The 19,559-nt window shown below is 41.8% G+C and overlaps 1 protein-coding gene across 1 annotated transcript in view; it reads left to right on the top strand.

Annotated features, from left to right (window-relative positions):
• Positions 1 to 17,372, top strand: part of LOC115137536 (integumentary mucin C.1-like) — a 38,720-nt gene extending 21,348 nt beyond the window's left edge. The window contains exons 3-15 of the mRNA XM_065024731.1: positions 4,652 to 5,121; positions 5,728 to 5,789; positions 5,989 to 6,149; positions 8,062 to 8,573; positions 9,181 to 9,242; positions 9,442 to 9,602; positions 12,199 to 12,524; positions 12,666 to 12,727; positions 12,874 to 13,028; positions 15,546 to 15,913; positions 16,055 to 16,116; positions 16,263 to 16,417; positions 16,775 to 17,372. Of these exons, the coding sequence (XP_064880803.1) occupies positions 4,652 to 5,121; positions 5,728 to 5,789; positions 5,989 to 6,149; positions 8,062 to 8,573; positions 9,181 to 9,242; positions 9,442 to 9,602; positions 12,199 to 12,524; positions 12,666 to 12,727; positions 12,874 to 13,028; positions 15,546 to 15,913; positions 16,055 to 16,116; positions 16,263 to 16,417; positions 16,775 to 16,875 (2,657 nt within the window). The 3' untranslated portion in view covers positions 16,876 to 17,372. The remainder of the gene's footprint in view (positions 1 to 4,651; positions 5,122 to 5,727; positions 5,790 to 5,988; positions 6,150 to 8,061; positions 8,574 to 9,180; positions 9,243 to 9,441; positions 9,603 to 12,198; positions 12,525 to 12,665; positions 12,728 to 12,873; positions 13,029 to 15,545; positions 15,914 to 16,054; positions 16,117 to 16,262; positions 16,418 to 16,774) is intronic.
• The last annotated feature ends 2,187 nt before the right edge of the window (positions 17,373 to 19,559 follow it).

Raw genomic sequence — 19,559 nt, forward strand, 5'->3', positions numbered from 1 at the left:
ATATAGCCCTTGGTTCTCCCCAGACCTGACTGCCCTTAACCAACACAAAAACATCCTATGGCGTTCTGCATTAGCATCGAACAGCCCCCGTGATATGCAGCTGTTCAGGGAAGCTAGAAACCATTATACACAGGCAGTTAGAAAAGTCAAGGCTAGCTTTTTCAAGCAGAAATTTGCTTCCTGCAACACTAACTCAAAAAGTTCTGGGACACTGTAAAGTCCATGGAGAATAAGAACACCTCCTCCCAGCTGCCCACTGCACTGAAGATAGGAAACACTGTCACCACTGATAAATCCACCATAATTGAGAATTTCAATAAGCATTTTTCTACGGCTGGCCATGCTTTCCACCTGGCTACTCCTACCCTGGTCAACAGCACTGCACCCCTAACTCGCCCAAGCCTTCCCCATTTCTCCTTCTCCCAAATCCGTTCAGCTGATGTTCTGAAAGAGCTGCAAAATCTGGACCCCTACAAATCAGCCGGGCTAGACAATCTGGACCCTTTCTTTCTAAAATTATCTGCCGAAATTGTTGCCACCCCTATTACTAGCCTGTTCAACCTCTCTTTCGTGTCGTCTGAGATTCCCAAAGATTGGAAAGCAGCTGTGGTCATCCCCCTCTTCAAAGGGGGGAGACACTCTTGACCCAAACTGTTACAGACCTATATCTATCCTACCATGCCTTTCTAAGGTCTTCGAAAGCCAAGTCAACAAACAGATTACCGACCATTTCGAATCTCACCATACCTTCTCTGCTATGCAATCTGGTTTCAGAGCTGGTCATGGGTGCACCTCAGCCACGCTCAAGGTCCTAAACAATATCTTAACCGCCATCGATAAGAAACATTACTGTGCAGCCGTATTCATTGATCTGGTCAAGGCTTTCGACTCTGTCAATCACCACATCCTCATCGGCAGACTCGACAGCCTTGGTTTCTCAAATGATTGCCTCGCCTGGTTCACCAACTACTTCTCTGATAGAGTTCAGTGTGTCAAATCGGAGGGTCTGCTGTCCGGAACTCTGGCAGTCTCTATGGGGGTGCCACAGGGTTCAATTCTTGGACCGACTCTCTTCTCTGTATACATCAATGAGGTCGCTCTTGCTGCTGGTGAGTCTCTGATCCACCTCTACGCAGACGACACCATTCTGTATACTTCTGGCCCTTCTTTGGACACTGTGTTAACAACCCTCCAGGCAAGCTTCAATGCCATACAACTCTCCTTCCGTGGCCTCCAATCCGTGGCCTCTTAAATACAAGTAAAACTAAATGCATGCTCTTCAACCAATCGCTACCTGCACCTACCCGCCTGTCCAACATCACTACTCTGGACGGCTCTGACTTAGAATATGTGGACAACTACAAATACTTAGGTGTCTGGTTAGACTGTAAACTCTCCTTCCAGACCCATATCAAACATCTCCAATCCAAAGTTAAATCTAGAATTGGCTTCCTATTTCGCAACAAAGCATCCTTCACTCATATGCTGCCAAACATACCCTTGTAAAACTGACCATCCTACCAATCCTCGACTTTGGCGATGTCATTTACAAAATAGCCTCCAATACCCTACTCAACAAATTGGATGCAGTCTATCACAGTGCAATCCGTTTTGTCACCAAAGCCCCATATACTACCCACCATTGCGACCTGTACGCTCTCGTTGGCTGGCCCTCGCTTCATACTCGTCGCCAAACCCACTGGCTCCATGTCATCTACAAGACCCTGCTAGGTAAAGTCCCCCCTTATCTCAGCTCGCTGGTCACCATAGCATCTCCCACCTGTAGCACACGTCCCAGCAGGTATATCTCTCTAGTCACCCCCAAAACCAATTCTTTCTTTGGCTGCCTCTCCTTCCAGTTCTCTGCTGCCAATGACTGGAACGAACTACAAAAATCTCTGAAACTGGAAACACTTATCTCCCTCACTAGCTTTAAGCACCAACTGTCAGAGCAGCTCACAGGTTACTGCACCTGTACATAGCTCACCTATAATTTAGCCCAAACAACTACCTCTTTCCCTACTGTATTTAATTAATTTATTTATTTTGCTCCTTTGCACCCCATTATTTTTATTTCTACTTTGCACATTCTTCCATTGCAAAACTACCATTCCAGTGTTTTACTTGCTATATTGTATTTACTTTGCCACCATGGCCTTTTTTGCCTTTACCTCCCTTCTCACCTCATTTGCTCACATCGTATATAGACTTGTTTATACTGTATTATTGACTGTATGTTTGTTTTACTCCATGTGTAACTCTGTGTAGTTGTATCTGTCGAACTGCTTTGCTTTATCTTGGCCAGGTCGCAATTGTAAATGAGAACTTGTTCTCAACTTGCCTACCTGGTTAAATAAAGGTGAAATAATTTCTTTTTTTTTAAGTAACCCTACAAAAAGTAATTAATACACCTTTTTATTTTATACGTAGGAAGTTGTGTTTTTCAATAGTCTACATGGGTAGTAGGTGCGTCAGAGACAATAGGCCTATCATTGCCATGCATCTAATTGGCCTCTTGCTCAGCCCCGGCCTCCTCACTTAATTGGCTATCCAGTTTTTTTTTAAAGTAAATTGGATCAGCAGGTCGGACTCGGATACGGAGAGTGAGATGGATAAAAGGCAAGACCAAGTGGTGCACAAAAATGCCAAGAAAAAGTATTATCTGATTAAGCTCGTACCAAACTATCGAAGATTATTCAGACCAGTCAGCGAAGCCACCTCGTCCTCGACTGACGCAACACCATTGCATGTGGAAGAAGCTAGCACTTCTGCAGCAGCTTTCGATAGCAGCCCCCCAATCCCAACAGATACCTCACTGCCAGCAATGACAGCAATAGCAGTGGCCTTGCTCCTCTTCCTCTCCACGAGAATAGTCACAGTTCATCTAGTGAGAGCACTGGTTCTCCATCTCCTCCTCCTCCTCTCCCAGAAAACCAAGCTGATGACCAGAGACCCTGCAGCGCTAATGAGTGAGATTGTCCTTCTCTGAACATTGGTAGGCCTGCTACGAGTGAGTTACGTACTGACAGGGTCAATTTCCCCGTTGATGTAAATTATGACAATTATGACAACATTAAATCAGTGTCAATATAAATAGTCCGGGTGGCCATTTGATTAATTGTTCAGCAGTCATATGGATTGGGGGTAGAAGCTGTTAAGGAGCTAATTGGTCCTAGACTGCTTGCCATGCGGTAGCAGAGAGAACAGTCTATGAAGTACTGGAGTCTTTTACATTTTTTTGGTCTTTCCTCTGACATTGCCTAGTATATGGGTCCTGGATGGCAGGAAGCATGGCCCCAGTGATGTACTGGGTCATACGCACTATCCTCTGTAGTGTCTTGCGGATGGAGGCAGAGCCGTTGCCATACCAGGCAGTGATGCAACCCGTCAGGATGCTCTCAATGGTGCAGCTGTTAAACCTTTTGAGGATCTGAGGACCCATACCAAATCTTGTCAGTCTCCTGAGGGGGAATAGGTTGTGTTGCGTCCTCTTCACGACTGTCTTGGTGTGCTTGGACCATGTTAGTTTGTTGCTGATGTGGACACCAAGGAACTTGAAGCTCTCAACCTGCTACACTACAGCCCCGTCAATGAGAATGGGGGAGGGCTCGGTCCTCCTATTCCTGTCGTCCATAATCATCTCCTTTGTCTTGATCACGTTGAGGGAGAGGTTGTGTCATTGCACAACACGGTCAGGTCTCTGACCTCCTCCCTATAGGCTGTCTCATCGTTGTCGGAGATCAGGCCTACCACTGTTGTATCATCAGCAAACTGAATGATGGTATTGGAGCCTGAATGCCAAGCGTCACGTCTGGAGGAAACCTGGCACTATCCCTTAGGTGAAGCAAGGTGGTGGCAGCATCATGCTGTGGGGATATTTTTCAGTTGCAGGGACTGGAAGACTAGTCAAGATCGACAGAAAGTTGAACGCCGCAATCTAGAGAGAGATCCTTGATGAAAACCTTCTCCAGAGCACTCAGGACCTCACACTGGGATGAAGGTTCACCCTCCAACAGGAAAACGACCCAAAGCAAAAAGCCAAGACAATGCAGGAGTGGCTTCGAGACAAGCCTCTGTATGTTCTTGAGTGGCCCAGCCAGAGCCCGGTCTTGAACCCGATCGAACATCTCTCGGAAACCTGAAAATAGCTGTAGAGCGACAGGGCTTTAGAGGATCTGCGGAGAAGAATGGGAGAAACTCCCCAAATACAGGTGTTCCAAGCTTGTAGCGTCATATCCAAGAAGACGCGAGGCTATATTTTCTGCCTGAGGTGCTTCAACAAAGTACTGAGTAAGGGTCTGAATACTTCTGTAAATGTGATATTTAATTTAAAAATTTTTAATACATTTGCAAACATTTTTAAGAACATGTTTTTACTTCGTCATTATGGGGTATTGTGTGTAGATAAATCGTGTGGGGAAAACTATGTAATCCATTTTAGACAAAGGCTGTAATGTAACAAAATCTGGAAAAAGTCAAGGGGTCTGAATACTTTCCGAAAGCACCATAAGATTGCAACAATATGCTCCAACAATGTGAGTTGTAATCAGCAAGAAATTAGTTTTCTACTGAAAAAATATGCACGAGATTATTACACGAAAATGTAATACAGATATTGGTTCTTTATATAAATGCATTCACTGTTTTTCAGTAGAACCTACTGCATCCTCAGCAGCTCCCACAACAACTGGAAATGCAACAACAACAGCCACAGCTGCCAACACCACAATCACAGCTGCCAACAATATCACCACATCTGCCAACACTACAACCACAGCTGTCCCCACAACAGCCACAGCTGCGAACACTACATCCACATATGCCAACAATATCACCACATCTGCCAACACTACAACCACAGCTACCAACACAACAGCCACAGCTGCCAACACTACAACCACAGCTGCCAAAACCTCAACCCCAGCTGCCAACAATATCACCACAGCTGTCAAAACCACAACCACAGCTGCCCCCACAACAACCACAGCCGCTCCAACTACAACACCCTCGCCCCCAGTTGTTTTTGACCTGGTATTCAGATCAGATGAGGTTTTCAGTCCTGCTCTGACAAATACCTCTTCACCTTCGTTCCAGAATCTTGTAACAAAGACAATTCAAGCGGTAAGATCCTCGTTTACCATGCAATAGGAAAGTACCAGGCATCCACAGTAATGATTTAAATTAAAGGCAGCTCATCTGGGCCATTGAGTTTGCTTTGACAACCAATTTCAAATTAAATTAAAAATAGGAATTTTGTTTGGCACATTTTGATAATCTCAACAAATTACTTTTAGTGAAATGATCATGTAGATTTCATTATAGGACCCCTGTAAATTTTAAACACACATTCAAACATTCATACCAGGAAGTGAAAGTTTGCTAAACAGAATATCATTTATCACAGATAACAGCACCAATTGTGCATAACATGGGAAATCACAAGACTGTAAAATGTTGTTTACCTCTAAAACAGCATTTTAGAATAATGAAGTTATTGAAATATTGTTTTATATTTTTAGAATTTCTTGAAAAATATCCTCTACCAGGCAGATGAGTTGCCCATTAATTAGAGGAATGCTGTTTAGTCAATGCTAGCTATTATAGATAATGGAGAAATGTTGCTCTGGGATTTGTTTTGAGCAAATAGAACAATATTTTCATATTCATATCAGTATTTACTGTCTGCCACATGTCACTGAATCACTCTTTATCATTTTTGTTTTTCAGCTTGAGCCTCTGTTTAAGGCACAATTCCCAAACTTCATAAGACTGATTGTGGTGGGTTTCAGGTCAGTAAGCTGTAACACTCAATATACAAAGTCAGTAACATTTATAACCCTTTTGTATACCCAGTGTAATTTATTTCTAAATCAGTATTACCATTAAACAGTTTTAAATAGCTAGTACAACAGTTTACTGCTACCAACAACCACCAAACTAATTATAAAAAATAAAATATTCGGTCTATGCCTTGTTTTGTCACCCCAGGAATGGTTCCATCATCACAGACACCCAGCTGGAGTTTGCTGCCGCTAACACAACTGCTAATGCGACCACACCTTTTGCTGATGCTGTGGCTACTACTCTGAAGGCTGCGATCACCAATGGAAGTTTGAGTATCAACATCTCAGCCAATTTCAAGATTACTGGTCAGTTCTTGCACACTTCAACATTATACATTTAATCAATAAGACACGGGGGGGTGTGGTATATGGCTAGTATACCACGGCTAAGGGCTGTTCTTAAGCACGACGCATCGTAGAGTGCCTTGACACTGCCCTTATCTGTGGTATATCAAAATCAAATCAAATTGTATTTGTCACATGCGCCATACAGTGAAATGCTGTAAGGCGCCGGTACGGAGTCAATGTGCAGGGGCACCGTTGTTGAGGTAATATGTAAATGTAGGTAGAGTTATAGATAATAACAGAGAATAGAAGCATTGTTCCAGGGGTGGGGGCAATGGTAGCAGTCTGGGTAGCCATTAGATTTGCTGTTCAGGAGTCTTATGGCTTGGGGGTAGAAGCTATTTAGGAGCCTCTTGGATCTAGACTTGGCGCTCCATACCACTTGCCATGCGGTAGCAAAGAGAACCGTCTATGACTAGGGTGGCTGGAGTCTTTGACAATTTTTAGGGTATTCCTTTGACACCGCCTGGTATAGAGGTCCTGGATGGCAGGAAGCTTGGCCCCAGTGATGTCCTGGGTTGTACGCACTATCCTCTGTAATGCCTTGCGGATGGAGGCAGAGCCGTTGCCATACCAGGCAGTGATGCAACCTGCCAGGATGCTCTCAATGGTGCAGCTGTTAAACCTTTTGAGGATCTGAGGACCCATACCAAATCTTGTCAGTCTCCTGAAGGAGAATAGGTTTTGTCGTGCCCTCTTCATGACTGTCTTGGTGTTCTTGGACCATGTTAGTTTGTTGCTGATGTGGACACCAAGGAACTTGAAGCTCTATACCAGCTTACACTACAGCCCCGTTGATGAGAATGGTGGCGGGCTCGGTCCTCCTATTCCTGTCGTCCATAATCATGTCCTTTGTCTTGATCAGGTTGAGGGAGAGGTTGTGTCATTGCACAACACGGTCAGGTCTCTGACCTCCTCCCTATAGGCTGTCTCATCGTTGTCGGTGATCAGGCCTACCACTGTTGTATCATCAGCAAACTGAATGATGGCATTGGAGCCTGAATGCCAAGCGTCACGTCTGGAGGAAACCTGGCACCATCCCTTAGGTGAAGCAAGGTGGTGAAGGCATCATGCTGTGGAGATGTTTTTCAGCGACAGGAAGACTAGTCAGGATCGACAGAAAGTTTAACGCCCAAACTAGAGAGAGATCCTTGTTGAAAACCTTCTCCAGAGCACTCAGGACCTCACACTGGGACGAAGGTTCACCCTCCAACAGGACAACGACCCTTAGCACAAAGCCAAGACAATGCAGGAGTGGCTTCGGGACAAGCCTCTGTATGTCCTTGAGTGGCCCAGCCAGAGCCCGGTCTTGAACCTGATCGAACATCTCTGGGAAACCTGAAAATAGCTGTAGAGCGAAGTTCCCCTTCTAACCTGACAGGGCTTTAGAGGATCTGCAGAGAAGAATGGGAGAAACTCCCCAAATACAGGTGTTCCAAGCTTGTAGCGTCATATCCAAGAAGAAGCGAGGCTGTAGTTTCTGCCTGAGGTACTTCAACAAAGTACTGAGTAAGGGTCTGAATACTTCTGTAAACGTGATATTTACATTTTTAATTTTTAATACACATGCAAAAATTTTAAGAACATGTTTTTACTTCGTCATTTTGGGGTATTGTGTGTAGATTGATGGTGGGGGGAAAACTATGTAATCCATTTTAGAATAAGGCTGAAATGTAACAAAATCGGGAAAAAGTCAAGGGGTCTGAATATTTTCCGAAAGCACCACAAGATTGCAACACTATGCTGCAACAATGTGTGTTGTAATCAGCAAGAAATTAGTGTTCTACTGAGAAAATATTATGCACGAGATGGTGGACACGAAAATGTAATACAGATGTGGATTCATTATATAAATGCATTCACTGTTTTTCAGTAAAACCGACTCCATCCACAGCATCTCCCACCACAACTGGAGATGCAACAACGACAACCACATCTGTCCCCACAACAACCACAGCTGTCCCCACAACAACCACAGCTGCCAACACTACAACCACAGCTGCCAAAACCACAACCACAGCTGCCAACACTACAACCACAGCTGCCAACACTACAACCACAGCTGCCAACACTACAACCACAGCTGCCAACACTACAACCACAGCTGCCAAAACCACAACCACAGCTGCCAACACTACAACCACAGCTGCCAACACTACAACCACAGCTGCCAACACTACAACCACAGCTGTCCCCACAACAGCCACTGCTGCCAACACTGCAACCACAGCTGCCCCCACAACAACCACAGCCGCTCCAACTACAACACCCTCGCCCAAAGTTGTTTTGAATCTGGTATTCAGATCAGATGAGGTTTTCAGTCCTGCTCTGACAAATACCTCTTCACCTTCGTTCCAGAATCTTGTAACGAAGACAATTCAAGCGGTAAGATCCTCGTTTACCATGCAATAGGAAAGTACCAGGCATCCACAGTAATGATTTAAATTAAAGGCAGCTCATCTGGGCCATTGAGTTTGCTTTGACAACCAATTTCAAATTAAATTAAAAATAGGAATTTTGTTTGGCACATTTTGATCATCTCAACAAATTACTTTTAGTGAAATGATCATGTGGATTTCATTATAAGACTCGTGTATTTTTTAAACACACATTCAAACATTCATACCAGGAAGTGAAAGTTTGCTAAAACAGAATATCATTTATCACAGATAACAGTACCAATTGTGCATAACATGGGAAATTACAAGACTGTAAAATGTTGTTGACCTCTAAAACAGCATTTTAGAATAATGAAATTATTGAAATATTGTTTTATATTTTTAGAATTTCTTGAAAAATATCCTCTACCAGGCGGATGAGTTGCCCATTAATTAGAGGAATGCTGTTTAGTCAATGCTAGCTATTATGGATAATGGAGAAATGTTGCTCTGGGATTTGTTTTGAGCAAATAGAACAATATATTCATATTCATATCAGTATTTACTGTCTGCCACATGTCACTGAATCACTCTTTATCATTTTGGTTTTTCAGCTTGAGCCTCTGTTTAAGGCACATTTCCCAACCTTCATAAGACTGATTGTGGTGGGTTTCAGGTCAGTAAGCTGTAACACTCAATATACAAAGTCAGTAACATTTATAACCCTTTTGTATACCCAGTGTAATTTATTTCTAAATCAGTATTACCATTAAACAGTTTTAAATAGCTAGTACAACAGTTTACTGCTATCAACAACCACCAAACTAATTATAAAAAATAAAATATTCGGTCTATGCCTTGTTTTGTCACTCCAGGAATGGTTCCATCATCACAGACAGCCAGCTGGAGTTTGCTGCCGCTAACACAACTGCTAATGCGACCACACCTTTTGCTGATGCTGTGGCTACTACTCTGAAGGCTGCGATCACCAATGGAAGTTTGAGTATCAACATCTCAGCCAATTTCAATATTACTGGTCAGTTCTTGCACACTTCAACATTATACATTTAAGCAATAAGGCACGGGGGGGTGTGGTATATAGCTAGTATACCACGGCTAAGGGATGTTCTTAAGCACGACGCATCGTGGAGTGCCTTGACACTGCCCTTATCTGTGGTATATCAAATTCAAATCCGGTACAGAGACAATGTGCAGGGGCACCGGTGTTGAGGTAATTTAGGTAATATGTACATTTATGTAGAGTTTTAGATAATAACAGAAAATAGCAGCTATTGTCCAGGTGTGGGGTCAATGCTAATAATCTGGGTAGGCCTTTGATTAGCTGTTCAGGAGTCTTATGGCTTGGTAGAACCTATTTAGGAGCCTCTTGGACCTAGACTTGGTGCTCCGGTACCGCTTGCCGTGTGGTTGCAGAGAGAACAGTCTATGACTAGGGTGGCTGGAGTCGTTGACAATATTTAGGGTCTTCCTTTGACACCTTCTGGTATAGAAGTCCTGGATGGTAGGAAGATTTGCCCCAGTGATGTACTAGGCCATACGCGCTATCCTCTGTAGTGCCTTGCAGATGGAGGCCGAGCAGTTGCAATACCAGGCAGTGATGCAACCCGCCAGGATCTCTGGTCTCTGACCTCCTCCCTGTAGACTGCCTTATCATTGTCGCTGATCAGGCCTACCACTGTTGTGTTATCAGCAAACTTAATGATGGTGTTGTAGTCTTGCCTTGCTGTGCTGTCATGAGTTAACAGTGAGTACAGGAGGGGACTGAGCACGCACCCCTGAGGGGCCCCCGTGTTGAGGGACAGAGTGGCAAATGTGTTGTTACCTACCCTACCACCTGGGGACGGCCCGTCAGGAAGTCCTTGATCCAGTTGCAGAGGGAGGTGTTCAGTCCCATGGTACTTATCTTAGTGTTGAGCCCTCAAAGAACCGTAGTGCATTCAAATCAAGATGATGCCGGAGAACAAGGCTGACGTTTTATGTATTCCTAACCAGTTGTGTTTTTTTGTTTGTTTCTCTGCAACTTATTTATTTTATTTATTTTGTTCATTATGTTGCTGCTACCATCTCTTATGACCATAAATAACTGCAATTACTCACCAGGGACTGGCAGAATCCTTTTTTCCCTTTAACCTCTCTAGGGTAGGGAGCAGCATTCGGAATTTTGGATGAAAAGCATGCCCACATTTAACGGCCTGCTACTGGGGCCCAGAAGATATGATATGCATATACAGTGGGGCAAAAAAGTATTTAGTCAGCAACCAAATGTGCAAGTTCTCCCACTTAAAAGATGAGAGAGTCCCTGTAATTTTCAACATAGGTAAACTTCAACTATGACAGACAAAGTGAGAAAACAAATTCAGAAAGTCACATTGTAGGATTTTTTATGAATTGATTTGGTTTTGTAGTTTTCTATTCAATGCCATTACAGTATCCATTGACAGTATCACGTGACTCCATTTGCAGTTTCTATGCCTTACACTAGATGTCAACAGTCTTTAGAAATCGTTTCAGGCTTGTATTCTTGTAAATGAGGGGTAAGACCAGTCTGAACGAGAGGACCCTAACGTGACGCAGACCTTTTTTCAGGCGCATGTACATTTCTAGTTGACCTTTTATATTGGCGACGTTATTGTCCGGTTGAAATATTATAGATCATTTAGGCTAAAAAACAACCTGATGGTTGAATATAAACATTGTTTGACATGTTTCTATGAACTTTACGGCTACAGTTTGGATTTTTTTGTCTGATTGTTTTGACTGAGTTTGAGCCTGTGGATTACTGAAGAAAACGGCGCTAACAAAACTGAGTTTTTTGGATATAAAGAGACTTCATCGATCAAAAGGAACATTTATTGAGTAAATGAATGTATTCTGATTAACACCATATGAAGATCATCAAAGGTAAGGGATTAATTGTATCTCTATTTCTGAGTTTTGTAACGCTTCTACTTGGCTGGTTACTGTTCTGGGCTAGGTATGTTTTGGGCTAGGTATGCTTTCCCCGAAAAGCATTTTATAAATATGACACTGTGATTGGTTTAACAATAAGTTCATCTTTAAACCTATTTAAAATATGTTTTGTTTTCTGAATTTTTATAATGATCACAGCAACATTAATTGTATTTGTTTATTTACAGGGGACAATGCACATTAATCAACATCAATATTACAATAATGTAACATCCATGTAAATGTGTCAGCCAAAAACGAATTTGCACCCAGGCAGCTAAGGACAATTACACAGCCACAATACAAATACTCACTAAAACAATACAAAATAGTCATTAGGATATTTTAGCCATTAGGATCATTTAGCCATCCGCATTAGGAGACGTCCTAAATGCCTCCTATGATGAGTGAGTGTGACGTTGCAAAAACAAAAACAAATTACATTTGGGACGTCTGCCCCTGAAAGGCCTGTGCGCAGCCCTGACTACGGCACATCAACACATACAATTATGCACTACTGTGCTGCAAAACTGTGTGTGGTAATCCGCAAGGAATTTGTATCTACAGAGAAAAAGATTATGCAGAAGATGTTAGAAATGATATACATTCAAATTAAATACATATGTTGATTTATTATATGAATGTATTGATTTGTTTTTCAGTCCAAGCTAATGCAACTACAGCAGCTCCCACAACAACCACAGCTGCCCCCTTAACAACCACAGCTGCTCTCACAACTACCACAGCTGCCCCCTTAACAACCACAGCTGCTCCAACAACTACCACAAGCGCACCAACAACAACCACACGTGCACCAACAACAACTACAGCTGCCCTACAAACAACCACAGCTGCCGTTGCCCCGACGACCACCGCAGCCCCAAATGTTTTGCTTCTGGAGTTCAGTTCAGATGAGAACTTTACCGAAACTCTCTCAAACAACACCTCGCAAGCTTTCCGGGATCGGGCTACTACTGTAAAAAACGCGGTAAGGTCATTTTTTGCAATCAAGCAGCAAATAGAGTTTGTAACGTTAGTTGATTTCAAATTTCCCAGCTATGAACCTTCTAAGGTCTGTGATTTCTGTCTTGATCCTGAAGTCTTCATACCATCTCTGTTTGCTTTTCAGATTGAGCCAGTCTATCGCAAAGTCTTTAGAAGTTTCATTCAGCTTGTTGTGTTGAGTTTCAGGTGAGTGGCAGTCTGAGTTCAATAATGATCTGGGTGTTCTTCTAATAGATGTACAAATTGTCCTTTTTCCAATTTACTTCAGCCACTTTTAAGGGACTGTACCACTTTTTTTAACCTTAGCTCTGTTCCTTGTTTTGCATTCACAGACGTGGGTCCGTCATCACAGAATGCAGAATGGAGTTTGGACCTACTGGTAACGGGACTGCACCCACTGCTAATTCGGTGAAAGATGTTCTGGTGGAAGCAGTCAACAACGGGAATATAGATATCCGTGTCAATGCCAGCTCCATCGTTGTCAGCGGTCAGTTCAACACATCACCTACTGATATTTCTGACATGTCACGCTCAACATTTCACCACAATCATAGCTGCCCATCTTCATTCTGCGTCACTTCACTATACCATGCACTTGACATAAGGTGGCACAATGTCACTCTATTCAGAGCAACACATAACAAGTCAGACAGGGACACAGTTGAACATAAATAAATGTTACCATTTAATAGTCTGGGTAGCCATTTGATTAGCTGTTCAGGAGTCTTATGGCTTGGTAGAACCTATTTAGGAGCCTCTTGGACCTAGACTTGGTGCTCCGGTACCGCTTGCCGTGTGGTTGCAGAGAGAACAGTCTATGACTAGGGTGGCTGGAGTCGTTGACAATATTTAGGGTCTTCCTTTGACACCTTCTGGTATAGAAGTCCTGGATGGTAGGAAGATTTGCCCCAGTGATGTACTAGGCCATACGCGCTATCCTCTGTAGTGCCTTGCAGATGGAGGCCGAGCAGTTGCAATACCAGGCAGTGATGCAACCCGCCAGGATCTCTGGTCTCTGACCTCCTCCCTGTAGACTGCCTTATCATTGTCGCTGATCAGGCCTACCACTGTTGTGTTATCAGCAAACTTAATGATGGTGTTGTAGTCTTGCCTTGCTGTGCTGTCATGAGTTAACAGTGAGTACAGGAGGGGACTGAGCACGCACCCCTGAGGGGCCCCCGTGTTGAGGGACAGAGTGGCAAATGTGTTGTTACCTACCCTACCACCTGGGGACGGCCCGTCAGGAAGTCCTTGATCCAGTTGCAGAGGGAGGTGTTCAGTCCCATGGTCCTTATCTTAGTGTTGAGCCCTCAAAGAACCGTAGTGCATTCAAATCAAGATGATGCCGGAGAACAAGGCTGACGTTTTATGTATTCCTAACCAGTTGTGTTTTTTTGTTTGTTTCTTTGCAACTTATTTATTTTATTTATTTTGTTCATTATGTTGCTGCTACCATCTCTTATGACCATAAATAACTGCAATTACTCACCAGGGACTGGCAGAATCCTTTTTTCCCTTTAACCTCTCTAGGGTAGGGAGCAGCATTCGGAATTTTGGATGAAAAGCATGCCCACATTTAACGGCCTGCTACTGGGGCCCAGAAGATATGATATGCATATACAGTGGGGCAAAAAAGTATTTAGTCAGCAACCAAATGTGCAAGTTCTTCCACTTAAAAGATGAGAGAGTCCCTGTAATTTTCAACATAGGTAAACTTCAACTATGACAGACAAAGTGAGAAAACAAATTCAGAAAGTCACATTGTAGGATTTTTTATGAATTGATTTGGTTTTGTAGTTTTCTATTCAATGCCATTACAGTATCCATTGACAGTATCACGTGACTCCATTTGCAGTTTCTATGCCTTACACTAGATGTCAACAGTCTTTAGAAATCGTTTCAGGCTTGTATTCTTGTAAATGAGGGGTAAGACCAGTCTGAACGAGAGGACCCTAACGTGACGCAGACCTTTTTTCAGGCGCATGTACATTTCTAGTTGACCTTTTATATTGGCGACGTTATTGTCCGGTTGAAATATTATAGATCATTTAGGCTAAAAAACAACCTGATGGTTGAATATAAACATTGTTTGACATGTTTCTATGAACTTTACGGCTACAGTTTGGATTTGTTTGTCTGATTGTTTTGACTGAGTTTGAGCCTGTGGATTACTGAAGAAAACGGCGCTAACAAAACTGAGTTTTTTGGATATAAAGAGACTTCATCGAACAAAAGGAACATTTATTGAGTAAATGAATGTATTCTGATTAACACCATATGAAGATCATCAAAGGTAAGGGATTAATTGTATCTCTATTTCTGAGTTTTGTAACGCTTCTACTTGGCTGGTTACTGTTCTGGGCTAGGTATGTTTTGGGCTAGGTATGCTTTCCCCGAAAAGCATTTTATAAATATGACACTGTGATTGGTTTAACAATAAGTTCATCTTTAAACCTATTTAAAATATGTTTTGTTTTCTGAATTTTTATAATGATCACAGCAACATTAATTGTATTTGTTTATTTACAGGGGACAATGCACATTAATCAACATCAATATTACAATAATGTAACATCCATGTAAATGTGTCAGCCAAAAAATGAATTTGCACCCAGGCAGCTAAGGACAATTACACAGCCACAATACAAATACTCACTAAAACAATACAAAATAGTCATTAGGATATTTTAGCCATTAGGATCATTTAGCCATCCGCATTAGGAGACGTCCTAAATGCCTCCTATGATGAGTGAGTGTGACGTTGCAAAAACAAAAACAAATTACATTTGGGACGTCTGCCCCTGAAAGGCCTGTGCGCAGCCCTGACTACGGCACATCAACACATACAATTATGCACTACTGTGCTGCAAAACTGTGTGTGGTAATCCGCAAGGAATTTGTATCTACAGAGAAAAAGATTATGCAGAAGATGTTAGAAATGATATACATTCAAATTAAATACAGATGTTGATTTATTATATGAATGTATTGATTTGTTTTTCAGTCCAAGCTAATGCAACGACAGCAGCTCCCACAACAACCACAGCTGCCCCCTTAACAACCACAGCTGCTCCCACAACTACCACAGCTGCCCCCTTAACAACCACAGCTGCTCTCACAACTACCACAGCTGCCCCCTTAACAACCACAGCTGCTCCAACAACTACCACAAGCGCACCAACAACAACCACACGTGCACCAACAACAACTACAGCTGCCCTACAAACAACCACAGCTGCCGTTGCCCCGACGACCACCGCAGCTCCAAATGTTTTGCTTCTGGAGTTCAGTTCAGATGAGACCTTCACCGAAACTCTCTCAAACAACGCCTCGCAAGCTTTCCGGGATCGGGCTACTACTGTAAAAAACGCGGTAAGGTCATTTTTTGCAATTAAGCAGCAAATAGAGTTTGTAACGTTAGTTGATTTCAATTTTCCCAGCTATGAACCTTCTAAGGTTTGTGATTTCTGTCTTGATCCTGAAGTCTTCATACCATCTCTGTTTGCTTTTCAGATTGAGCCAGTCTATCGCAAAGTCTTTAGAAGTTTCATTCAGCTTGTTGTGTTGAGTTTCAGGTGAGTGGCAGTCTGAGTTCAATAATGATCTGGGTGTTCTTCTAATAGATGTACAAATTGTCCTTTTTCCAATTTACTTCAGCCACTTTTAAGGGACTGTACCACTTTTTTTAACCTTAGCTCTGTTCCTTGTTTTGCATTCACAGACGTGGGTCCGTCATCACAGAATGCAGAATGGAGTTTGGACCTACTGGTAACGGGACTGCACCCACTGCTAAATTGGTGAAAGATGTTCTGGTGGAAGCTGTCAACAACGGGAATATAGATATCAGTGTCAATGCCAGCTCCATCGTTGTCAGCGGTCAGTTCAACACATCGCCTACTGATATTTCTGACATGTCACGCTCAACATTTCACCACAATCATAGCTGCCCATCTTCATTCTGCGTCACTTCACTATACCATGCACTTGACATAAGGTGGCACAATGTCACTCTATTCAGAGCAACACATAACAAGTCAGACAGGGACACAGTTGAACATAAATAAACGTTACCATTTACACCAATTACGGCAGAAAGGACTAGTGTCTAGTGTTCTTTACCGTCACTTTTGTCTTAAACTCACCCAGGCAACTCTTGTTCAGATAGTGATGATGATTATAAATTGTACATGTGTTTCAAGTGTTTTAACGGGAATCCCATTTTTATGTCCACAGTTCTAAGCTCATCCATGTCTCCAGTGGTAAACAGTGTGTTTTCCTCTTTTGGAATGACCCTGGTTTTCCTGCTGCTGTCTGCTGCAATGCACAGACTTTAAGACCAGGACAAACCAACTCATTTGCAACCCTGCACCTGACTACACATGTAACTCTTTTATTTTAATTTTTTTTATCACATAGCCCTCTTTTTCCAGTGAAATATCTCTATAGCATATGCATATTAGGATCCAGCTCTATCATTCAAATGAAATTATGTTTGTTTAATCCTAGATGCTCTTTAACGTAATGTTAAACCTATTGTACAGGAATGGATGCGTAAGCAGATTTTGTTTGTTTGGTTATAGCCCATAGTAAAATATGATGTAGAGCACGTTTGATAATACATTGAGTGTATTCATAGAGTAAACCTTTTTAGTGGAATGAATTTCAATATGCAGTTAATGAAGGCAGGGCAAACAATGAAACCCGACCTGAAGATCATCCCAACCATCAAAATCACCCATTATCACTATTGTGAGAATATGTCTGCGTTAATACAATTATCCCTTGTGTTTACTGTTGATTTGATGAAAATAAAAAGGAAACTTTGGAAGAACTTTCACATGTCTTTTTTTTTTTACTGGTCCAAGAGAAATCTCGAAATTTACTCGTTATTACTGTTACGTTCGTCGATGGAAGGATCGGACCAAGGTGCAGCGTGGTAGGCGTACCTTTTAATTTATTAAATGAACACCGAAAAAACAACAAATACGAAACGTAACGTCTAGTAGGGCTAAACAGCACAGTACCAAAAACAAGATTCCACAAACAACAGGTGGGAAAAGGCTGCCTAAATATGATCCCCAATCAGAGACAACAATTGGGAACCATACCAGGCCAACATAGAAAAGAAAAACTAGAGGACCCACCCTAGTCACACCCTGAACTAACCAAAATGGAGAATAAAAAGGCTCCCTAATGTCAGGGCGTGACAATTACAGAAGTCGAAAAAAGGCACCGTGATTATGGCATCCATTCCATGTGAAAAACGAACTGTGTATATTTTCCTGACATTAAGTAATGAAAGAATGAAAATGTTATAATTCCGAAGTAATTTGTTAAGTGTTTTTTTTCTTCAAATTTGAGCCATACCAAGGATGGATGATTTGTCAATTTAATTATGAATTCTGAAAAGTCTTCAAGAAGTCCTGGGTGAACACAAATGATCATATACTGTATATGCCTATTAATAATGTATTCATAAATACTCATATAAAATAAAAAGTCAGATAATGTGACCTAAAGCATAAACAACAATAGACAGGCCAATACATTTGTTTTGCTTCATAAATCATTTATTCTTAAATATGAATAAGTTATATACAGAATGTATCATTCTTGTTTTAATCCCAGTATTTTTTTGCATATTGCAACCGGCCCACCATATGACTTGCAGTAGCATAGCATGTAAACATAGCACAACTTTTCAAAAGCTTACTTTGTTTTCTTCCTATGAAATAATGTCAGTATTTAGCTGGTGTTTTGGCTATGATTATGTTTGCATGTGAATTTTGTCATTCACAACTTCTCCTGATTCATCATTATTGCAGATAAAACATGTTGAGCCACTTTAAATGTGAAAGTCACTCCCCTCTAGAAAGAATGTATATGGCACACCTAGTTTTCCTCTCTTTTTCCAATCCCTCCAGTACTCACTTTCATAACAATTGTTGTGTTCCTCGGTTAATGTCCTTTAGTTCATAAGGGTTCGAGCAAGCTGACATTCTTTACTTTACAAGGGTTATAGCCAGCTGGACAGTCCTGTTAGCATAGTGAAACTGCAATCATCATGGTGATTTTCAAGGTGTTGGCATCTGCGACTACAGCTGCTGTAGTTGGTGCTGTGGTGGTAGTGGTTGTCAGGGTTTAACAGCGGAAGAGAGTGAAATAACACTAAGATGTATTCCCTTGTATAAAGCTCCATTCGTTTTCATAATAATGGTAATAATGCAACAGCTACATCAGAAACACTATAACATCTTAGAATAACAGATGGAATTACTTACTTGCTCTAATGGAGGTTGTATCAACGGTTAGGAAGGTGTTCCCCTGAGCCAGAGATTGAGCCAAACCCTGCTCTGCACTCATTGTATTGGGAACCACTGTCTGGTTCTTGAAAATAAGCGTCAGGTGGGCAATAACTGAGCTACTACTGTAAACAAATAAAAATATAAATATTTAGTATTTCTTTTGAGGTCAGACTTAAACAGTTGTTTCCCAAAAAGTATTTAGAAAGATGACAATTGTTTATAGTAATTATTTTAAAAAAAAATCTTACTGTATTATTCAAACTTGCTATTTCTAAATAATTATATTTAAGTGTCGACATTCATACAGTTACAGAATACAATTCATTGTTACTTACGTGGATTTAATGATCTTACACCTTAGGTAATTTAAAAGGTAAATGATTTTGTAACCACGATTCACCTGTAAAAAATAAGTATATTAGTATTAATAGTTTCAATCAATAATTTCAGCATTATTGTTCATAGACACGCTACTCACCTCTGTGGTAACATTTGCTGTGTCCGAATAGTCACTTAGGAATGTACAGATCATTCTGAATCCTACTCCCAGTGATCCCTCATTTGCTGTCAGTGCTGCTGTTGAGTCGGTAGTGGTGGTTGTCTCAGCTGTGGTGGTTGTGGGAGAAACTACGGTTGTTGTTAGTGTGACTGTGGTTCTTGTGGTAGAAGCAGTTGTTGTGGTTGTGGCAGCAGCTGTGGATGTATAAGCAGAA

This window comes from Oncorhynchus nerka, linkage group LG11, assembly GCF_034236695.1.
Source record: "Oncorhynchus nerka isolate Pitt River linkage group LG11, Oner_Uvic_2.0, whole genome shotgun sequence".
NCBI classification, from domain to species: Eukaryota; Metazoa; Chordata; class Actinopteri; order Salmoniformes; family Salmonidae; genus Oncorhynchus; species Oncorhynchus nerka.